The sequence below is a fragment of the Culex quinquefasciatus genome, chromosome 2 (assembly GCF_015732765.1).
Source record: "Culex quinquefasciatus strain JHB chromosome 2, VPISU_Cqui_1.0_pri_paternal, whole genome shotgun sequence".
Taxonomy (NCBI): domain Eukaryota; kingdom Metazoa; phylum Arthropoda; class Insecta; order Diptera; family Culicidae; genus Culex; species Culex quinquefasciatus.
In genome coordinates this window covers 188,207,798-188,227,026 of record NC_051862.1, presented here as the reverse complement: position 1 = coordinate 188,227,026, position 19,229 = coordinate 188,207,798, and the positions used below count along the sequence as shown (strand labels likewise).

Below are 19,229 nucleotides of genomic sequence, written 5' to 3'. Positions count from 1 at the left end.
ATCTATATACCTCTGAAAATGTTCAAAAGCTGTGTGTATGTTTGTGTGTGTAAATGATGGTTCCGGCCTAACCTAGAGTTTGGGTCATTAGCCCAGCAATGAATGTCGTCTCCCTGGTATGGTACCAAAAAGTACTAGAATGTATTCTATATTTTGCAAGAGAGACCGATATGACAGAATGTATTGATTGTGTGATGCCTGTATTAACTGCTTTAGAAATTAAGTCAATGTGGTCTTTTTAGGGAGCGTTCTTTTATTACGTAACGCAGTAGGGGGGGAGGGGGGGTCGGAGGCCGTGTTACGCTCCATACAAAATTTTTAAAATTTGTATGGAAATTTTGTTACGAGGGGGGGGGGAGGAGGTCTAAAAGTCCGATTTTTCGCGTTACGTAATAAAAGAACGCTCCCTTAATGGGATCATATTATAATTTATTCTTCGTTAACATCACATTTTCAAATGAACAAATATTTACAGATGGTTCAACTGACCAGTGGCCACACGCCCACATCTAATGCTGCTTAAATATCGTATTATTAACCTCATCGCTATCATCCTCCTCCTCCTCATCAGAGTCACATTCCTCCTCATTCTCCAGCTGATAGTTCGAGTAAATGTTGATGATATTATCGTTGGCCCGCTTCAGCTTAGCCATCTCAATGGAAATAACGTTCAACTTCTTCACCAAGCTGTTCATCTGCTCCTGGAAGTCCTCTCCGCTAACGCCGTTGCCTTCTTTCTGCAGCCGGTTCTTCATCGTAGTAAGCTGTTCCTGCTTTCGGAGTATCGAACTCATCGAATAGATGGCATCGTTCAGCAGCTTGGCCTGCTTCTCCGTTAGCGGTGCCGCCTGGTTCACGCTGGCCTTGTGGATCCGAATCTTGGCCTGCTCGATCAGCGAGAACAGATTGCTTCGCAGCGCTTCCAGCTGGGCGGCGTTGTCTCCGATAACGCAACTGTTTTGATTGACTGAAATGAATGATATATTTTTATAAACTTGATTTCATTAGGTCCTTTTAAGAACACTTACCATCATACGCGGCTCGCATCCGTTGCCGGAGGTTTAGGGTTTCCGCCAAAATGCTCGTTGGTGAATCTCTGTTGGCCATTGTACACAGTTATGGTGTAAATAATTGTTTAATAACGTTTGTGCAACTGCTTCATTCAACAACTGCCTGCATGAATGTTTTGAATTAGCAGCGGGATTTCGACAAACGTCAAATTCTAAACAAAGGAGGTGTCAAATAGGGTGGATCAAAAATGCACAAACGTTTCAATATATATTTTTGTTAAAATATTGTTTTAAAATTTATATCAATAAATCATAATTACATGATTTGAAAAATACAAAAACATAAATAATTATTACCATTCAATTACCAACGCAGTTAACTACCCTAATGTAACTTGCATGCAATATTGCATCCAACTGCTTCGAAACTATTTCGTTTAGTTTGCACGCCGAACACAGCGTGGCAGCACGATGATATAAGAAACAAAAATGCGTTTGGCGCGTAAATCAAATCGTGTGTTTGTTCGCGTTTATTAATCAAATTATTATTTAGGTGCTAGAATAAATCTCAATCAGTTTCTATAGCGTTTTCACCTAATTGAAGTTGATCTTTTTTGAGGAACACGAATAAAATTTATATTTTCATAAATTCAGTAAGCAAGGTTACAGTTGAAAAATTATGACCATTCAAAGAAAAATAAAAAAAGTGTTTCAAATAATCTTGGAGCAAAAATTTATCTTTTCATTCTATATTTTAATATTAAAAAAAATAGGAAATTGGACGAGCTTTCCGGTAACAATATTTACGAGAATGAAATATGAAATCTGTCATACAAAAATTGCCTAAAACCAACCTAAAACCACCAAAAAACCAAATTTTTCAACATTTTTATTTTTAAGCGCGCTGTAATTTCACAAAGATTAGACTTAGCACAATGACAGTGGTCAATATGTAGACTTTTATGTAAAATTGTCTGAAGAATCGATTCCCGTGTTTGGGTTTTGATTATTTGGACGTTTAGAGAACTTTTCAAAAAAACAGTTTTCGTAAATGATTTTTGTTATTTTTTTAGGGAGTTGCTCCATCCTGCATTTTTTGCGAGTTTTTTTGTAACATCTTAGGCTATTTCCACAAAAATTATGAGCGAAAAAAATCGTCAAATTTGCATTTTAAACTTAAAAATCTTTGACCATTTTTTGATACAATGCAACAGCTTCGAGATACAGCAACATTTAAATTACGAAAAACAAACATATTTAAAATACTTACGCCCTTCTCTAATGTCGTTATCGAGTGAAACTGGCTTTAGATACACACAAATCGCTTATATTTGGCAAAAATTAAAGCGTCCAATTTTCCGTGCCGGGAACAAAATTCCCAGGAATTCCCGAAATTCAAAACAATTTTTTAAATGGAAAAAATAAGAAACTCAATTTAACATCAAAATTTATTTCTGATCATATTAATTTTTGAAGCAACTGTAATAAGATCTGGCTTAATGAAAATAAACTATTACAATTCAGGAAAACTTTTCAAAGAATAATTAGATATAGAATAATGATATTTAAACTCTTTACCACCGAAGCAAAATTGAGATTGTTTACTTTTTTGTTCACCATGATCAAATCAGATGACAATTGAATTGTTATCATTTAATCATTTTGTAAGAAGAATTACTTCAATTTGTTCATAAAATTTCAATTTAAAGTAAAAGAATTATGGAGCACCGGTGCAACGTATAATTTAAATCATGATTTAGTTCTATGAAAAAAACGTCTAACAGAAGTCAATTATAAACCTTGCTAGAAAAGCTTAACAATTTTGTTCAATAGCTGAAACCAGTATAACTTGGTTGAGAAAAGTTATTTGTTATGAAATAAAAAAAAATTCTGAATGATTGTATTGGTTTTAGCATAATGTGTCAAACCATACTCTCTCAAACTGGTCACAGAGGCAAGTTTTAAATAATTTTAAGATTCTGAAGTATGGATTCATTTTATTTACTTTCCAAACACTTAGATGAAAAAATAACTGAGTTCATTTTTTGATTAAGCTTATAAAATTATAAAAAAGAAATACATTCTTGTAGTTGTATGAATTTTTAAATGCAGTCAAGCTGGTTGATTAGTTGTTCTTTACACCTATTTTAACAATTAAAGTCTGTCCTATTCAATTTTGATGCAAAATATTTTGCAGAACCGATTTCCAATAAATTTAAAATTTCCCGGGAATCAGTTGAATTTTGTGACCCCGGGATATTGGACGCTTTAGCAGAAATCTATTTTTTAACAATAATGAATCTTCAAAAAGCGTTAGACAGTTTTAATTAATTATTTTAATTTTCAAAGTCACAGGAATAGGGCCCTAGAGTCCTATGACAATTTTTATTTAATACGGTAAAACACACAATTAAATCCATTTCTGATCACTTTTTTCATTTTAATGCATTTTCGATGGATCAACTATAGTTGTGAAAGATAATAAAAAGGTCCAATAAATCAAATTTTCAGTTTTTGCTTTTTGGGTTTTTTAATACCCCTGACTCAAGGCGGTTTTAAAAACACCCAAAAAGCAAAAACTGGAAATTTGGTTTATTGGACTTTTTCAAAAAAAGGTCCAGTCATTAGAAATTGAAGCTTAATTTTGGGAACCAATTGGACTTTTCATTTCAATAGCAGTTATTTTGGTCATGAAAATTAAAAAAGGGGACACTCAAAATCCGAAAAGTTACTAAAAATTATGAACAACCACAAATTTTAAAAACAAAAATCAAACATGATAAATTGATACAAAAGTACGAAGTACTTAAATTTTTCAAAGAATGAACTTTTTAACACTAGAAAAATAATTAGAAAAAAAGTAGGTAGAAGTAGGTATATTTCGTTTTGAAGCCCGACCTGGATTAAAATTCTGCAAATGAGTTTACGCTTTAACAAGACCGTGCACTTCAAAACATCAAACCGGAATGCTTGGCGAGAGCGATCTCCATTCTCCAAACTTTGCACACAGAGCAAAATCTCTCTTACTCCCCACACCGCGCCAAGATCGCGCTCACTCGCGATTCTTTCCATTCTTGATCTCTTGCGCTTTTCATCGCGCCTCACCCGCAGTCGATTTAGTCGCTTTGCAACTCTCCCGACGACCGGTTCACCGTGTGTGTTTGTTCACCGATCTTCAACCGATCGTTTGCGCCGCCTTTGTGTGTGCGTGTGAATTGTTTGTGTTTGTGCCCCGCGATCACCCTTTCCCCTCGCTCTTTAAAAGGTACCGTTCGTTCTACGGTCATTTTCGCGACTGCGCGCCGTGAGTGCTTCGTGATATTTTCTCTTCCTCTCTCGTGATCTACCGTGATTGTGTTAGGGTGGTCGTTTGGACGTTTTGTTGCTGAGTGTTTCGCGACACGCCCGCTGTGATTGTGTTTGTGTCGTCGTCGTCGTGCAAAACGCCTCCAGATTTCTTGATCATCGGCCGTGGTCTTCGTCGGTTTTTTTTCGTCGACACTGAGTTCACGGAGAATATAATTATTTTTAGTGCTTTTTTGCTAGGCATTTTGGCGGAGCGATTTTTTTTGGGTAGCGGTTGATCTGTGTTTTTCCGCCGCTTGCTGTGACAGTTTGTAAGTGTCATTCACGAGTTGCGTCGAGTTTTTATTTTTGGGACGTGTGTTATTTTGCCACACAAGTTTCTTTCGTTTTTTTTGCTCTCACGCGTCTCAACTGGGATTTGAACACGCGTGCGTGTGTTGACGCGTGAGTGCGCACCAAAACCTCGTCGCGAACGGAAAACCTTCAAAAAGTCATGACACATGGATATTGTTGTTCGTAAACAAGCCGGAAAAAAGGGAAAATATTGTTCATCTTTTTTGCTTAACCTGAGGAAAGCATCCAAGCGGTGAACGTGAGCGGTTGTCAAAATAGTTCAGCTGACAGCGAATTGGTAAACAGAACAAACGTTCTACAACAAACACACTCGCCACAAGCGGAAGGGAGGAACGAGAACGAGATTTCTGTTCAGCAGCAGCAGCAGCAGCAGCACTTCCTCTTTGGAACTGTTCAAGACAACCGCGGTGATCACGTCACGCATCGCAGCAGCGGCGATCGAGGAGCTCGAACTGCTCCATACGCGCATCCAAAGCCAAAGATCCAACGACGACAATCGGCGAGAGACTCAGCGAGCAAGGTAGTAAACCTGTATGTTTTTTTATTCTTTTAGGGTTGGGTTGCATATTGTTGCTAAAGTTTGACTTGGCGTAGACGAATTTGAAATACCTTCACAATAAGTGGAGTTTTTATTAAGGTAGATTAATAGTCTGGACCCGAAGCCTGATTTTTCTGTTACATTCTTATTGGAATTCCATATAAACTGTAACGGGGATTGCAGGCACCGGGTCCTGACTATTAAACAAAATATTATTTTACTATGCCATGTAGGATGTTTTTGATAATCCTTGACACCAAAATACCCAAAAAGTAAAATCATGGAAATTGTGTTGATTAAACTTTCAATAAAAATCTCTAGATATTAAACACTTTTCAAAAATACAAATAATAAAGAGATGGTAAAATTTCAAATTTCACGCATTCGACTCGGTTTTGAGTCCCATACGTCGCTATAGAATTTCATGAACTTTCGATTTTTCAGTATTTCAGTATTTATGTATAAAAATGTGCTTTCTCAAATATACCAATGATAGAAAAGTGGCGAAAAAAACATCTCGAGTCTTAGTATACGTCATGAGCATAGGCAATCCAAATACCAAACGAGTCCAAAACTTTGAAGATCTGGCAACCCTGTCTCATTTTTTTTCCACTTAGGTGACATTTATGTACTTTTGAGATGCCGGATCTCTGTTATCTGTATGTAGAGTATGTCCGGATCAATCATCCAACTAATCGTTGATTAGATTATCAAAAGACCTTTCCAGTCATTCTAAGAGATTGAAGATTTGCAAGGATCTATTTGTAAGAAGTGAGGAAGGTTCCAACCACATAGGTTGATTAAGTTATTTTTTTATGCAAGCTTCAATTTATTTTTAGAAAAATCCAGCTCACAAAGCCCCGACCCCTCTTTGATTTCCTTGAAATATTACTCTATTCTGAAAAAAACGCTGCTTTTTCTCGTTACTTCACTGCCAAAAATTAAGACGAATGTAATTTTATAGTTCATTTCATGAAATTTTCGAATCTGCAATAACACAATCATGTGCATTCAAAAGTTTTTGAAAGTTCAACAAATTTCGCAATAAAATAACCTTGTAGAGTTTTTTTTTAAAAAAATTTCTGAAAAAAAACTAATATTGAAAACGACAGAATCAGGTTGGTTTCTTAGTTTCAGTCAAAAATCCTATTCAAAAAACGCTCAAGCTCCAAAAATCGTTCATAAAAGTATAATTTTGGGAATTAATAAAACGACATTTCTAGCCTGATTTATGCTTCTATCAAAAAAATTAAAGCCAAATATCAATGAATTTATTTAAACAAAATTTAAACTTTTTGCCAACTTTTTCCTATGTGGATCCAGAATTCAAAAATTGTGAAGAGATTAAAAATATCTCTCAAAAAATACTTTTAATCCTTTTGTTTGCCTTTTTCAACTGTATGTTTCTGAAATTGATAGTTTTTGTCAATTTTTTCTGAAACAGTGTCATTCCGTTTTCGGCAACACAACTTTTTGACCATTTATCGTTTTAAAATTTCCAGTTGAAAGATATAAGTTACCGTCAACAGGGGCGAATCGGAACTACAGACTGAGTAAGGACAGCAGTTTTTAAAGCTCTTAAAAGCTTGTTATTTGAAAATCTTTACATTATTTCTGGTTGTTCTGTCTTTGTTCTATCTGAAACTAATTAAAAATATCTATATATTGTGCAGTAACAAGACTAAAACAGCTATCGTAATTCACTGCATGTTTTACGTTTTGCCTCAGATGACGGTAATGTTTTTTTAAATGGCGACATAAGCTTTGAAAAAAGATGCTTAGGCCTTAGACTCTTAAAAAAATTAAACATTTTATAATCAACTTTTTTGCAATTCCGTCGTGAAACGACTTACTTTTCCTGTCATTCTTGAACGACGAAATAACCTACTTTTCTGTACCAAAAATAACAGAATTGAATAGCAACACTTTTCAAAATAAATGCTGAAAAGTTCTACTTTTCAGCAATTAAATGGGTGCTAAAAAGTTGAACTTTTCAGCACTTGTTTCGAAAAGTAACACTTTTCAACACTTGTTTCATTTTTTTGATTGAATTTGACATAAAATTTCAATCGGTGTGTGTTTTTTGGAATTGCAAAAAATGTTGTATGGAACTCGTTGCAAAACTTGATTTTTTCAGCACTCTTCGTATTTATCCAACTCGGTGAACCTCGTTGGATAAATGTACAACTCGTGCTGAAAAAAATCTTCTTTTTGCAACTTGTTGCATAAACTACTATTTATTAACAAAAATGTTTAACCACAAAATCCTTTTTTATGTTTTTAATTTGTTATTTGTTTTTGAAGACAAAAATGTAATATTTTGCTCTAATGAAGAGGAAAGATCAGATTTTCATGGCGACATAAATTTCTTTTTTTTTTTGTAAATTTTTAAATGATGTGATTAAATTTGCCATCGGAAAGTGCATTATAATTTATAAAGGGGAAGTGCGAAATGCATGTTCAAATTAGTATAACCATTGATTAAAAATAATCTATGTATGTCAAAAAGCTAAGAATATTTTCAACAATTTTCATTTGTGAACATTTAATAAGATTGCATAAGATTAAAATTGTGAATATTTTCAAATGTCAATATCTTGGCAGTTATTGATCCGGTTTTTAATAAAGGAAACTTATTTGAAGATTTTAGATATTTCTAATTTTTTTATTGGTCGAAACGAAAAGAGAGACCTGGTTTCTTTAAAACATCTTAGTTAGTTTTCGGTGATCTTTTTTTCGACGATGATTTTCTTTTTGTGATAAAAATTACGACAAAAATGATGTTAGTTATTGTTAGATTTTCTATTTTACTGCAGCTTAAAACAATTTTTAAAACATTGTGGCATTTAGCTATTTCCATATTCACATTTGACTTTAGAAAAGATTGATTCTAATTGAATACTTATCATATTGATTGTTCGGATACGGTAAAATTCAACACCAATTACACTACCTCACACCGACGCCAACCAACACACGAGCACATACATCTCTAACTAATAGTGATGGTGGTGGTGGTTCCTACTTCCGAATTTGGAAGGTGATCAACGAACCCCCGGATCACGGTGATTTCATGCACGGCCGTGCGCCGAGAATTAGGAACGCTAAGCCGCGCTCTCGTATATTTGCGAATGCCAAAAATGAACCACTCATTTCTCATAATTTTGACAGTTTTCTTTCGGTCAAAAACGGAATGTTGTCCCTCCTGGTCACTGCTCGTATATGATGGTGGGGAGAAGAAGAGGAATTAGAAGAAGTTGTGTGCTGATCACTCCTCTCATTTGTGCCAACGCACTTTGGTTTTCAACACAATTGTAAATTTTGAAAAACAGAAAAAGATGTAAAAAAATCAACTTAAAGAAACTTAAAATTATCCAATAAAAAATATACTAAAATTATACTTAAGTATAGGGTTTCACATAACTTTTACCTGGTTCCCTTGTGTCTTATCTTGTCCATTGTTTTAGTTTGGACGCAATTGAGTTGGGAAGAAGCAGCAGAGCAGTACCAGCACAGCACAGCACTGCCAGTATACGAGTGTATCTGGTTACGTGGTCGTGTGAATGCGTGTATTATGCAGCTCTGTGAACGCGGTAGTGGACAGCAGCGTCACATTTAACCAGTTTCTCTCGCTGAGAGTGTTCCGGTGCTGTAGCCACTGCCGGCTCAATGCTAAACCAAAATACAAACAAACCCTCACCGCTGCCGAATGATCTTGAGAGTTATCGTACCGTGAGAGTTGGGAGTTTGTAGAAGAAAGGGCAACTTCGTTCAGAATAAGCCTTTATCGAAATTTAAACGTTTGTGTTTTTTACGACTTTCGTGAATCACAAATTTCCAAATTTGGATTACTCTTCCACAACTCACAACAAAAAAAAGCTTACCGCAACACTCGCGAGCGAACTTGAGAACTCGCGATGACTAATTCGATTACGATCACAACACTCTCGCTCGATCGCGATATTATTTTCTCTTGTGCTCTTTTCCTCTCCCTCTCCCGCTCTCACTCGCGGCAGGGCGTCTCCACACGGCGATGATGCAAGCAAACACACTCTTTCAATGACCATTGCCAGTGAGGTAGATCTTCGGGTCGATACCTGCGGATGCGATCGCGCGTTGAGTGCGTAGTTTGTTTCCAATTTCCAACACATTTCTGTTTTAGACTCTTTTTTTCGGTTGTTTTAAATTTAGAACGAAGATGTTGTGCTGGTGGTGGTGGCGTGCTGCTCAAGCGTGAATTTTGTTTGGAATTTTTCACAAGATTTGTTTGTTCTGAGCAATGGGTGCATGCAGGAATTTGGAAACCGTGGAGTCTCGCAAATCAATTGAATTCTCAATTAGAGTAAACGACCTCGATGTCAAGCAACTAAACGTGGCGATGATTCAGCGTAGATCGTTAATTGAATCAATCATCATTGACAAGCAAATCATGATCGTTTAATCCAGTCAATCGGTAATTAAGTTCCGAGTGCGCAGTTTAATCTGTTTCAAGTGGTTGTTTTTAGCTGTTAAATAAGAATTTCCATAAGAAAAGAAAATCACTCAAAAAAAAAAAAAAGAATATTTTCATCACCTTGTTGGAATGAAGAAAAACGTGCGGAATGAGGGTGATGGATTTGCGTGCTCCTAGTGAGGATGAGTGCGTGCGTAGTCGGTGCTGGCTCGGTAATTAGGTCGAGGCAGTTTCGAGAAAGAAATTTTCCGTGTTTACCTTTTCTTGGGTGGGAAAAATACATGATACTCGTTATGCTGTTTTTTTACGTTTAATTTTTGATAATATTATGCTTAATAGGAGTGAATAGAAAATCTTTTGATTTTATTTAATAAAATCTCCGTTCGCAGAATAAAAATGTACACGGAAATCATAATTTTTCGATTTTTTTAGACTGCTTATTATTAACAGTTAAGTTCCTAAATTATTTTATTTTAGGTTAGATTCAAACTTCAAGGCATTTCTTAAGGACTAAATCTGATCCTGGAGTTATTAGATTTTGAAACAAAATGGGCGATTTTCGGAAATTGGTCGAAAATACTGTCATATGATTTCAAAAAAAAAATGTTAACAGAACTGTTTAAAGTTAAAAGTATTTTAAGTTATTTTTTCGGAGAGTCTTAAATTTTGAGGTTTCCGCTGTATCTCAGCAATCAGGGGTCAAATTTCTAATGTTTCTTAGACTAGATTTTAGGAAATTTAATGTACTCTTCGATAAAAAATAATTTCCGTTCGTGGTCCCTCATGAACAATACTATTAAAAAATCGAAAAACTTCCCTTTTAAAGTTAAAATCATAATTTAAGTGGCAATATCTCAAAAACGCTGCACTTTACGAATATTTCTTAATGGTTCTTTTGGATTTTGTATTACATAAAAAAGTAGTCAACAAAAATGTTTTGGTGAAATTTATTTTTTCTAAAAAATCATTGCTCTTCGGCAATGTTTTTGCCCGTACTAAAGTTTAAAAGTTGTCGTCCTTTATGAAAAAAAATTATTTTAAAAAATACATTTTTTTCTTTCGTTTACCTGTTTTGCCTTCCTCACCTTACTGAGGAAAGGCTATAAAATCACTCGAAAAATGAACTTCTCAATTAGACCTCCTAGACCCACCTTCGTGTATACCTATCGACTCTGAATCAAATTCTGAGCAAATGTCTGTGTGTGTGGTGGGATGTTGATCAAAAAATTGTCACTCGATTATCTCGACATTGGCTGAACCGATTTTGTCCGTTTTGGCGTCATTCGATCCGTCTTAGGGTCCCATAAGTCGCTATTAAAAATGATAAAGTTGAGTTAAGTACTTCAAAAGTTATGCTAAAAAAACGAGTTTAACAAAAGTCCGGAAGATTGTAAAAAGGGTGGTTTTTGTAAGAAAACTTGTCATGCTATATATTTTTAGAAAGGTATTAAAATGACCTTTCCAACGCGTCCAAGACATTGAAGATCTGACAAATATATCAAAAGTTTTAAGCACTTAAGTGTTATTTATACGCTTTTTGGAGGCCGGATCTCAGATATGTTGATGAAAACGTTGTCCGGAACTCTCATTCGACATATTGTTGGATAGGTATTCAAAAGAGCTTCCCAATGCGTCTAAAACATTGAAGATCTGACAACCCTATCGAAAGTTATAAGCACTTAAGTGTTATTTACGCACTTTTTCTAGGCCGGATCTAAGATATTTTGACGTAAATGCTGTCCGGATCTCTTATGCGACCAATCGTTGGATAGGTATACAAACGACCTTTCCAACGCGTCCAAAACATTGAAGATCTGACAACCCTATCAAAAGCTATAAGCACTTCAGAGTTACTTATGCACTTTTTGGAGGCCGGATCTCAGATATTTTGATGGAAACGTTGTCCGGATCTCTCATGCGACCTATCGCAGGATGGGATTCAAAAGACCTTTCTAACGCGTCCAAAACATTGAAGATCTGACAACCCTATCAAAAGTTATAAGCACTTAAGTGTTATTTACGCACTTTTTGCATTTGGGATAGCACCCTTTAAATGTGAGGAAGGCGCCAACCACCTAAAGGTGGATTAAGTAACGTTTTTTCTGAGAAGTCCTTATTAATACAATTTTTTCCAAAGACACCAAAACGATCATTAAATAACTTTCAAATGTACAGATTTTGGAAAAATTATGTACCATTTTTGCCTAAATTATATGTAGACGTGTATGACACAAAAAGGTTTCTTTGGCCATATGGTGGTCATGAAAAAGTTTGAGCTAAATAAAACAAAAAATACATATAAAATCTTCTTTTTTTCGAAATTCGAAGAAAATTGCTCAGTCAGAAAAATTTCCTGAAATTTTCTTATTTTGATCATGTTTGTTGGAGAGATAAGTTGCCGAAAATGAGATTTTCTCAGTATTACCCACTAACACTGGACACTGAGAAAAGCAAATATTTCCCAAAATAAAGACATTATTTCAGCAATTAGCAGTCTGATCAACAAAATCAATAAAAAAAAATTTAGACTTTTTTAAGCTGTGTGTCACAAAAATATTTTTTTTGAGGGTGCTTTTCATTCATAAAATTTTTTTGAGTTGAACCGTTTTCGAAAATTTTTACCTTAAAGTTCAATTGAATTTATTAAAGTTTGATTGAACATTTGATTTTGCATTTGAAAAAGAATTTTGAAGTTTGGTTTGACAAGTATTTCGATAGTAAAAAAAAAATCAATCATTTATATTTTTGGTACCAGATTTTGAATCATCTTAAGCTCAAACAATTCAAATATATATTTTTATAATTTGATATTGCTTTTTATGACATGTCAAGTGCATAGAATTGTTGATTTGCGAACACGCTAAGAATGACAAGCATTTTTACAAAAGTTGAAGTTTACCAAATTGATTCACTATCAGTTATAAATATTTTGTAAAAAGTAGCGCTGTTTACAATAATCTCCACACTTTTTCCACAACCCATATCCGGAATGCGAACCAACATCCGTACAGTATCTAACATGGCACAAGAGGCAGCAGCAACACCAGTCCGCTGGGTATTAATAGTAAGCTACCAATTTGGTGCACACATCACACAGACATGCGAGAGATCTGCGCTGCGCACCGCAAAATCTACATTCCGGTCAACCTTGACCTTAATTTTGCACGCTTTACTTCTTCTGCCTCCCCCTTAACCTCTCACTCCAAGAGCGTCGTTTCTACAGCTCAGCACAGCAGATTGCGGGGTACACTCTCCTCCCCATTAAGACACACATTATATTGTCTGCAAGTTGGCCACCGGGTTCCGACGCCGCCGCCGCCACCGCATCTGATTATGGTAGGGCTTACCCCGTTGGCCATCCACGGTAGTGTCGGAGGTCGGTCCCTGACGCGTCGCGGAATGTCTTGCGGCGGGTGGTCCTCGGAATATGTAATCAGGCCTCTTGGTCTCCAAGGGATTACTTGCTTCCTTGGATTGCGCGTATTCTACAACTTAAGTTTGTATCAATTCGCGGATTTGCGAACAGTTTCAAAACGGACCGATTTGGACAGACCATTGCCAACAATGTTGAGTGCGCTGACTAAACAGGTTCCCCGAACCGTAAATCATCCCCCAATCAAACCTCCGCGCGCCGTTTCGGAGGAGGATCCTTGGACTGACGTGCTGTGTAACCTCGTTGACAGGCAGTAATTTTCTAACCTGAAACCCGGAGACCCTACAGACCGCTGAGATTGATGCCGGCGATACACATGTAGACAACCCCGTAAAACATCTAGTCATATAACGAGAGGGGGGGACCTGACAGTCACCCCGGCAGGTGTCGTACAGACATAGGTTCTCCGTGCAAAAGGTGCTCAATTTGCAATGCATCCTTGCAATCAACGGACTAACTGGGCTACAAACCGGTCGGCAACCAATCGACAGAGAGGCATAATTGGAAATAATCGCTCGGATAATCATCAATAGATTTGGAAAATTGATATCAGCTGAACCGGAGAACCGGCTCAGCTCAGCTGATGCTGCTCAGCAGGATGCCCTCGCTACACCAGAAGCAAACGTTATTAAATATTCACCGGCAAAACGACAGTTTTAATCCTTACTTGCATCGGAAGTAGGTACCTACCTACCACCGAGAGAGATAGGAAGTGCAGTTGAACCATATGGATGCGGTGGTGGTTCATGGTGCGGAATATAGTAGCACGAACTTCTGGGTTGGAAATTTAGGCGGGCTGATGACGGTGTGCTGCATGATGTTCCAAAAATAGAGTCCCACTTTCTGACAAAAACTTGTGATGGGCACTTGTCCAGAGTTAGCAGCGGTTATTGCGCGCCGAAAACTGTGACTGAGGGTAGTTTTGAACCATATTTGTTGTAGAACTGTCAAAGTTTTTTTTTCGAAAAATTCATAACATTCCAGATTTTGCACTATCCTAAACTCTAATCCTTTTTAAATCCCCTAAAGCATACAACAACAAAAAAACAAGAAAATTAAAACTCAAATTTGAGAATTCAACTTTTTGTAATACACAGTTTTTTTACCCTGAAAAGTCCTTATCAAATCCTAAAACTTTGCTAAAGACACCAAATCGATCGGAAAATCCCTTCTCAAGAAGACAATTTCCGATTATTCACATGCCAATTTTGTACCACCACTCAAATTTGGTTTTGTTTTGGCTTCTTCAATGGTTTTGTTTTGGCTTCTTCAATGCATAGACATAAATTCATTCAGCTAAAAAAATGAAAAAGTAAAAATCTTGTTAAGGGTGTACAGCAACCAAGGAAGTTGTTGTCTTCTTATTCCAAAATTGTCAAATTTCGGACCCAATCCTGCAACAATATAATTGTAGAATAGTAAAATTTTGTTGTAAACTACTTTGTAGGCAGTAACTTAGGGGATGAATAAAAAAATATTTCGATAGTTCTCGTTATTTTGAAGATTTTAAAATATCTGTAGCAAAAATCTTGGTGTAAAAGCTCCGGTTGATATGCACCGTTCAAGGCAGATTTCTAGAGAACTCCTTTTTTGACATAGTTGATCAGACAACTGTTGGCCGAAATAGAGGGTCTTGTAGTTTTAGAAGAAGAAAAGTGGGGTTGTTCAGTTTTGTTTAATCAGCCCCAATTGCAAGAATTTTGATAAGATTTCCATTACAAAAAAAAAAAAGAAATATTCTGCACTTTTAAATAAAAATATTTTCAAAGTGTCAAATGTGTTTCAGGTTTGATTTAAAAATTTCGATTATTTTATTGATCGGATCGGAATATTTCACAAAGGTTTAATTTTTAAACATTGAAAATCGAACCAACAGATTCTGAGTTATCAGACGTCAAGAAATAAGGGCTTATTAGATGACTCTATGAAAAAAAAATCATAAAATTCAATCTTTAAAAATTGCTGCTATTCGAGGAAAAAAAATACTTCAAAGTGTCAATAACTTCAAACGGTACACTTTGTCAAAAAGCCAATTTCAATTGCAAATAAAAATTTGAATCTAAAATCGATTTTTGAAATCTAACTTAAACACGAATGATAAATTTCCTAGTCCCTTTTAAAAAAATCGAAAATTGAAAAATAGATGGGTAATTCTCTACCAACTCACACGAAATCGGGAAAAGTTGCCCCGACCCCTCTTCGATTTGCGTGAAACTTTGTCCTAAGGGGTAACTTTTGTCCCTGATCACGAATCCGAGGTCCGTTTTTTGATATCTCGTGACGGAGGGGCGGTACGACCCCTTCCATTTTGAACATGCGAAAAGAGGTGTTTTCAATAATTTGCAGCCTGAAACGGTGATGAGATAGAAATTTGGTGTCAAAGGGACTTTTATGTAAAATTAGACGCCCGATTTGATGGCGTACTCAGAATTCCGAAAAAACGTATTTTCATCGAAAAAGCACTAAAAAGTTTTAAAATTCTCCCATTTTCCGTTACTCGACTGTAAAAATTTTGGAACATGTCATTTTATGGGAAATTTAATGTACTTTTCGAATCTACATTGTCCCAGAAGGGTCATTTTTCATTTAGAACAAAATTTTTCATTTTAAAATTTCGTGTTTTTTCTAACTTTGCAGGGTTATTTTTTAGAGTGTAACAGTGTTCTACAAAGTTGTAGAGCAGACAATTACAAAAATTTTGATATATATACATAAGGGGTTTGCTTATAAACATCACAAGTTATCGCGATTTTACGAAAAAAAGTTTTGAAAAAGTTACTTTATGCGTTTCTCTTTGTTTCGTCGTCCGTGTCTGTCGCGGGTGACCATGAACGGCCATGATCGATGACGACCAACTTTTTTAAAACTTTTTTTCGTAAAATCGTGATAACTTGTGATGTTTATAAGCAAACCCCTTATGTATATATATCAAAATTTTGTAATTGTCTGCTCTACAACTTTGTAGAACACTGTTACACTCTAAAAAATAACCCTGCAAAGTTAGAAAAAACACGAAATTTTAAAATGAAAAATTTTGTTCTAAATGAAAAAATGACCCTTCTGGGACAATGTAGATTCTAAAAGTACATTAAATTTCCCATAAAATGACATGTTCCAAAATTTTTTACAGTGGAGTAACGGAAAATGGGAGAATTTTTAACACTTTTTTAGTGTTTTTTTCGATGAAAAATACGTTTTTTCGGAATTCTGAGTACGCCATCAAATCGGGCGTCTAATTTTACATAAAAGTCCCTTTGACACCAAATTTCTATCTCATCACCGTTTCAGACTGCAAATTATTGAAAAACACCTCTTTTTCGCATGTGCAAAATGGAAGGGGTCGTACCGCCCCTCCGTCACGAGATATCAAAAAATGGACCTCGGATTCGTGATCAGGGACAAAAGTTACCCCTTAGGACAAAGTTTCACGCAAATCGAAGAGGGGTCGGGGCAACTGCTGTGTGAGTTGGCGGAGAATTACCCAGATATCCCAAACTTTCATCCATTGTTGTTGTTAATATTTTCAGTAGTTATGCTCTCGACTGTTACTCTACAATTTTGGGTTGTGGTTTTTCGGCTTTCAGTCATAGAACAGTGAAAATAATGTATTGTTTCACTTTTTGACGTTTCGGCAATTTATTGCCTTTTTCAAGAATTAAAAATTGTTTGTTTTCTTGTTATTTTTGGAGTTTGGAGTTTTACTCAAACAAACGAGCTCACGATAATTCATTGTGTTCTTTTTTAACATTCTTAATTTAGAGGTGGGCAAAACCGCGTTTTTTAGGAGCCGCTCATTTTCGATCGCTCATCAAAAAGAGCGGCCCTTTGGCTCTTTTCCAAAATTTTGAATTAAAAGCAATTTTAAAGAATTATGTGACTTTTTAAGTTTTTTTCATTGGACTTGTATAAGCTATTTAAAAGTTGCGATTATTTCTGCCAAAATTGAATGAGTGTTGACATTTGGAGAAAATATTCTGCGAGTTCTTTTCTACAGGCTGATTTTATCGATAAATGCTTAAGTTTAATCGGACAAGAGGATTTTTTTTCCAAAACCTCGTTTAAATCTTGCAATTTGAATTGCTCAAATTTATATTCTTTTGGAAATTCAAAGAAAACTAGGAAACTTAAAAAAATCAAGTTTTGTTCAAATAAAACAGATGCATAGGAAAATACTGTTTAAAATCTTTCAATATATCTGGAGAAAGTATGCAATAGACCCCTCAAGAAAACATGACTATTCGACTCTCAAGATGTCGGGAAATATAGCCCCTCTTAAACCTGCCGAAAAGTACTTGAAAAATACACCGTGGGACAATTTTGGATTATTTTTTAAAAGCATTGAAATTTATGCAATTGTATTTTCTATTCTCAAAAACAAATTTGTGGCTACAATTTGTCGGAAATACTATGAATTATATTTATAAAACTAAAAATAGACACATGTTTTCAATATCATTTCACCTTGGATCGGTGAGCCATGGTTCGTTCGCTTTTTTTAGTGAAGTGGATCTTTGAGCGACTCGCTCTTTTTTTGCCCAGCTCTATTTTTCATTTTCTTAAAACTTAATTTTTTTGTCAAGTGCAATGCAATTTATTATTACTAAGGAATCAATACTGAAAAAAAATTCATCCCATTTTTCTATTGTTTCCTCCAATCAAAATTTACTGATTACTGATCTGATAACCAAATTTTGCCAAATGGAATTCATAAACCTTGATCATAACATCCAACTTGTTCAAATGATATCTTCAACATCTGAACCACTCCATCAAACAGTACCAACGCTAAGCCCCCTGAAGATATCGAACATCAGCATCCACACTGCCTCGTAGGCGCAGCCTATTCCATCCACGTTATAGACAAAAACGGAATTATGAACCAAATTGAAACTGACAGCCTGCCTGTCAATCCGCCGAGCGGGACGGCCGCCCGAGTGTGGTGGATGGAATTTAAATGTCCGCCCGGTTTTGCGCTGCCCATAAACTACTACTTCCACATGAATATCACATCGCGCATGTGTTTCGCCTTTATTTCGGTCAAACGGCTCACCCAGAATCTGAGCCGGCGAGAGATTGTTATCAATGGTTGGCAGGGTATCTACATTATGCGATCAGGCGCACGTGAACCATTACCATGGGCAATTAGCAAGTGACCGGGCGGCGTTGAAGATTTATTTTTATTTTATACATTTTAACGTGTGTGTGTGTGTGTGTGTGTGTGTGTGTGTGTGTGTGTGTGTGTTCCCCTCGAGGGACCCCTCCTTGGGAAGGGTCGTCTGGTGTGCTAAATGGCGTTGTTGTTCCGTGGAGTCTGTTATTATGTCGGATGACTTGCTTGGCAGCAGGTTTTGCGTTCCGTCATGCCTGATTGAGGGTTCCACGGCCAAAGGGTGATGAGGTCGCGCAGGTTAAGGTGCGATAAGATGACAGGTTGTGGCGGTCTTGGATTAGGTCTTAACTTGGATAGATTTTGTTCAAGAATTGGCACGATTGCAGTTCACATAAATCATCGTTCTGCACTGTGCAATTGCGTTGAGTCATTTGAGAGCACAATTACTTTAATTCTATATTCCGTTCAATTTATAGCCATATTGTTGCGAAAACCTTGCCAAATTAATGACCGACATTGTTCGGCGTTTGAATCATACACAACTCGCGTATCCCCGTCTAACCTACAAGTCGCATTCACAGCCCGTTGAGCACCGTCGCTAACGCTCAGCTCCGATTAGCTGTCATTTGTTGACGTTTTCATAGCTCGATAGAGAGTTGGCGCAATGATATATGACCGCCAGGAACGTCACTTGACGTGTCGCGAGTGCAGGCAGGCAGTTGGTGTCACTTCATTAATCATACATCCAGCAGCATCCAGTGTCAAACGAGGGTGTGGAGTTGCAAAGGGATTCATGCAAAGCGGATGTGTCAAAGGTTTAAGTAAATTGAGTAGATTTGTGGACAACATCAACAACATGCGGGTTTCCCAAAAAAGGAATTGTTCAAAATCAGAATATGGACTTCAATGTTGTACCTATCCTAATACATAGTGATAACTGCCTTTGGTTAGCTTATTATCATTTTTTTTATCAATTACAATTCCATGAAATAAAAATTAGTCAATTATAAAATCTCAATACACGG

At 36.2% G+C, this 19,229-nt stretch overlaps 2 protein-coding genes across 2 annotated transcripts; one reads left to right on the top strand and one right to left on the bottom strand.

Annotated features, from left to right (window-relative positions):
- Nucleotides 1-408: 408 nt before the first annotated feature.
- LOC6035240 lies at nucleotides 409-1,203 on the bottom strand. The gene is made up of 2 exons (XM_001845415.2): nucleotides 1,029-1,203; nucleotides 409-967 (listed from the first exon to the last, which is right to left on the bottom strand). Exons 1-2 carry the CDS (start codon nucleotides 1,105-1,107, stop codon nucleotides 510-512), a joined length of 537 nt encoding a protein of 178 aa, XP_001845467.2. The 5' UTR covers nucleotides 1,108-1,203; the 3' UTR covers nucleotides 409-509.
- A 1,526-nt stretch (nucleotides 1,204-2,729) lies between these two features.
- On the top strand, nucleotides 2,730-18,806 carry LOC6035239. Its single transcript, XM_038250998.1, has 5 exons — nucleotides 2,730-2,747; nucleotides 4,131-4,214; nucleotides 4,557-4,627; nucleotides 4,893-5,190; nucleotides 18,786-18,806. Exons 1-5 carry the CDS (start codon nucleotides 2,730-2,732, stop codon nucleotides 18,804-18,806), a joined length of 492 nt encoding a protein of 163 aa, XP_038106926.1.
- The last annotated feature ends 423 nt before the right edge of the window (nucleotides 18,807-19,229 follow it).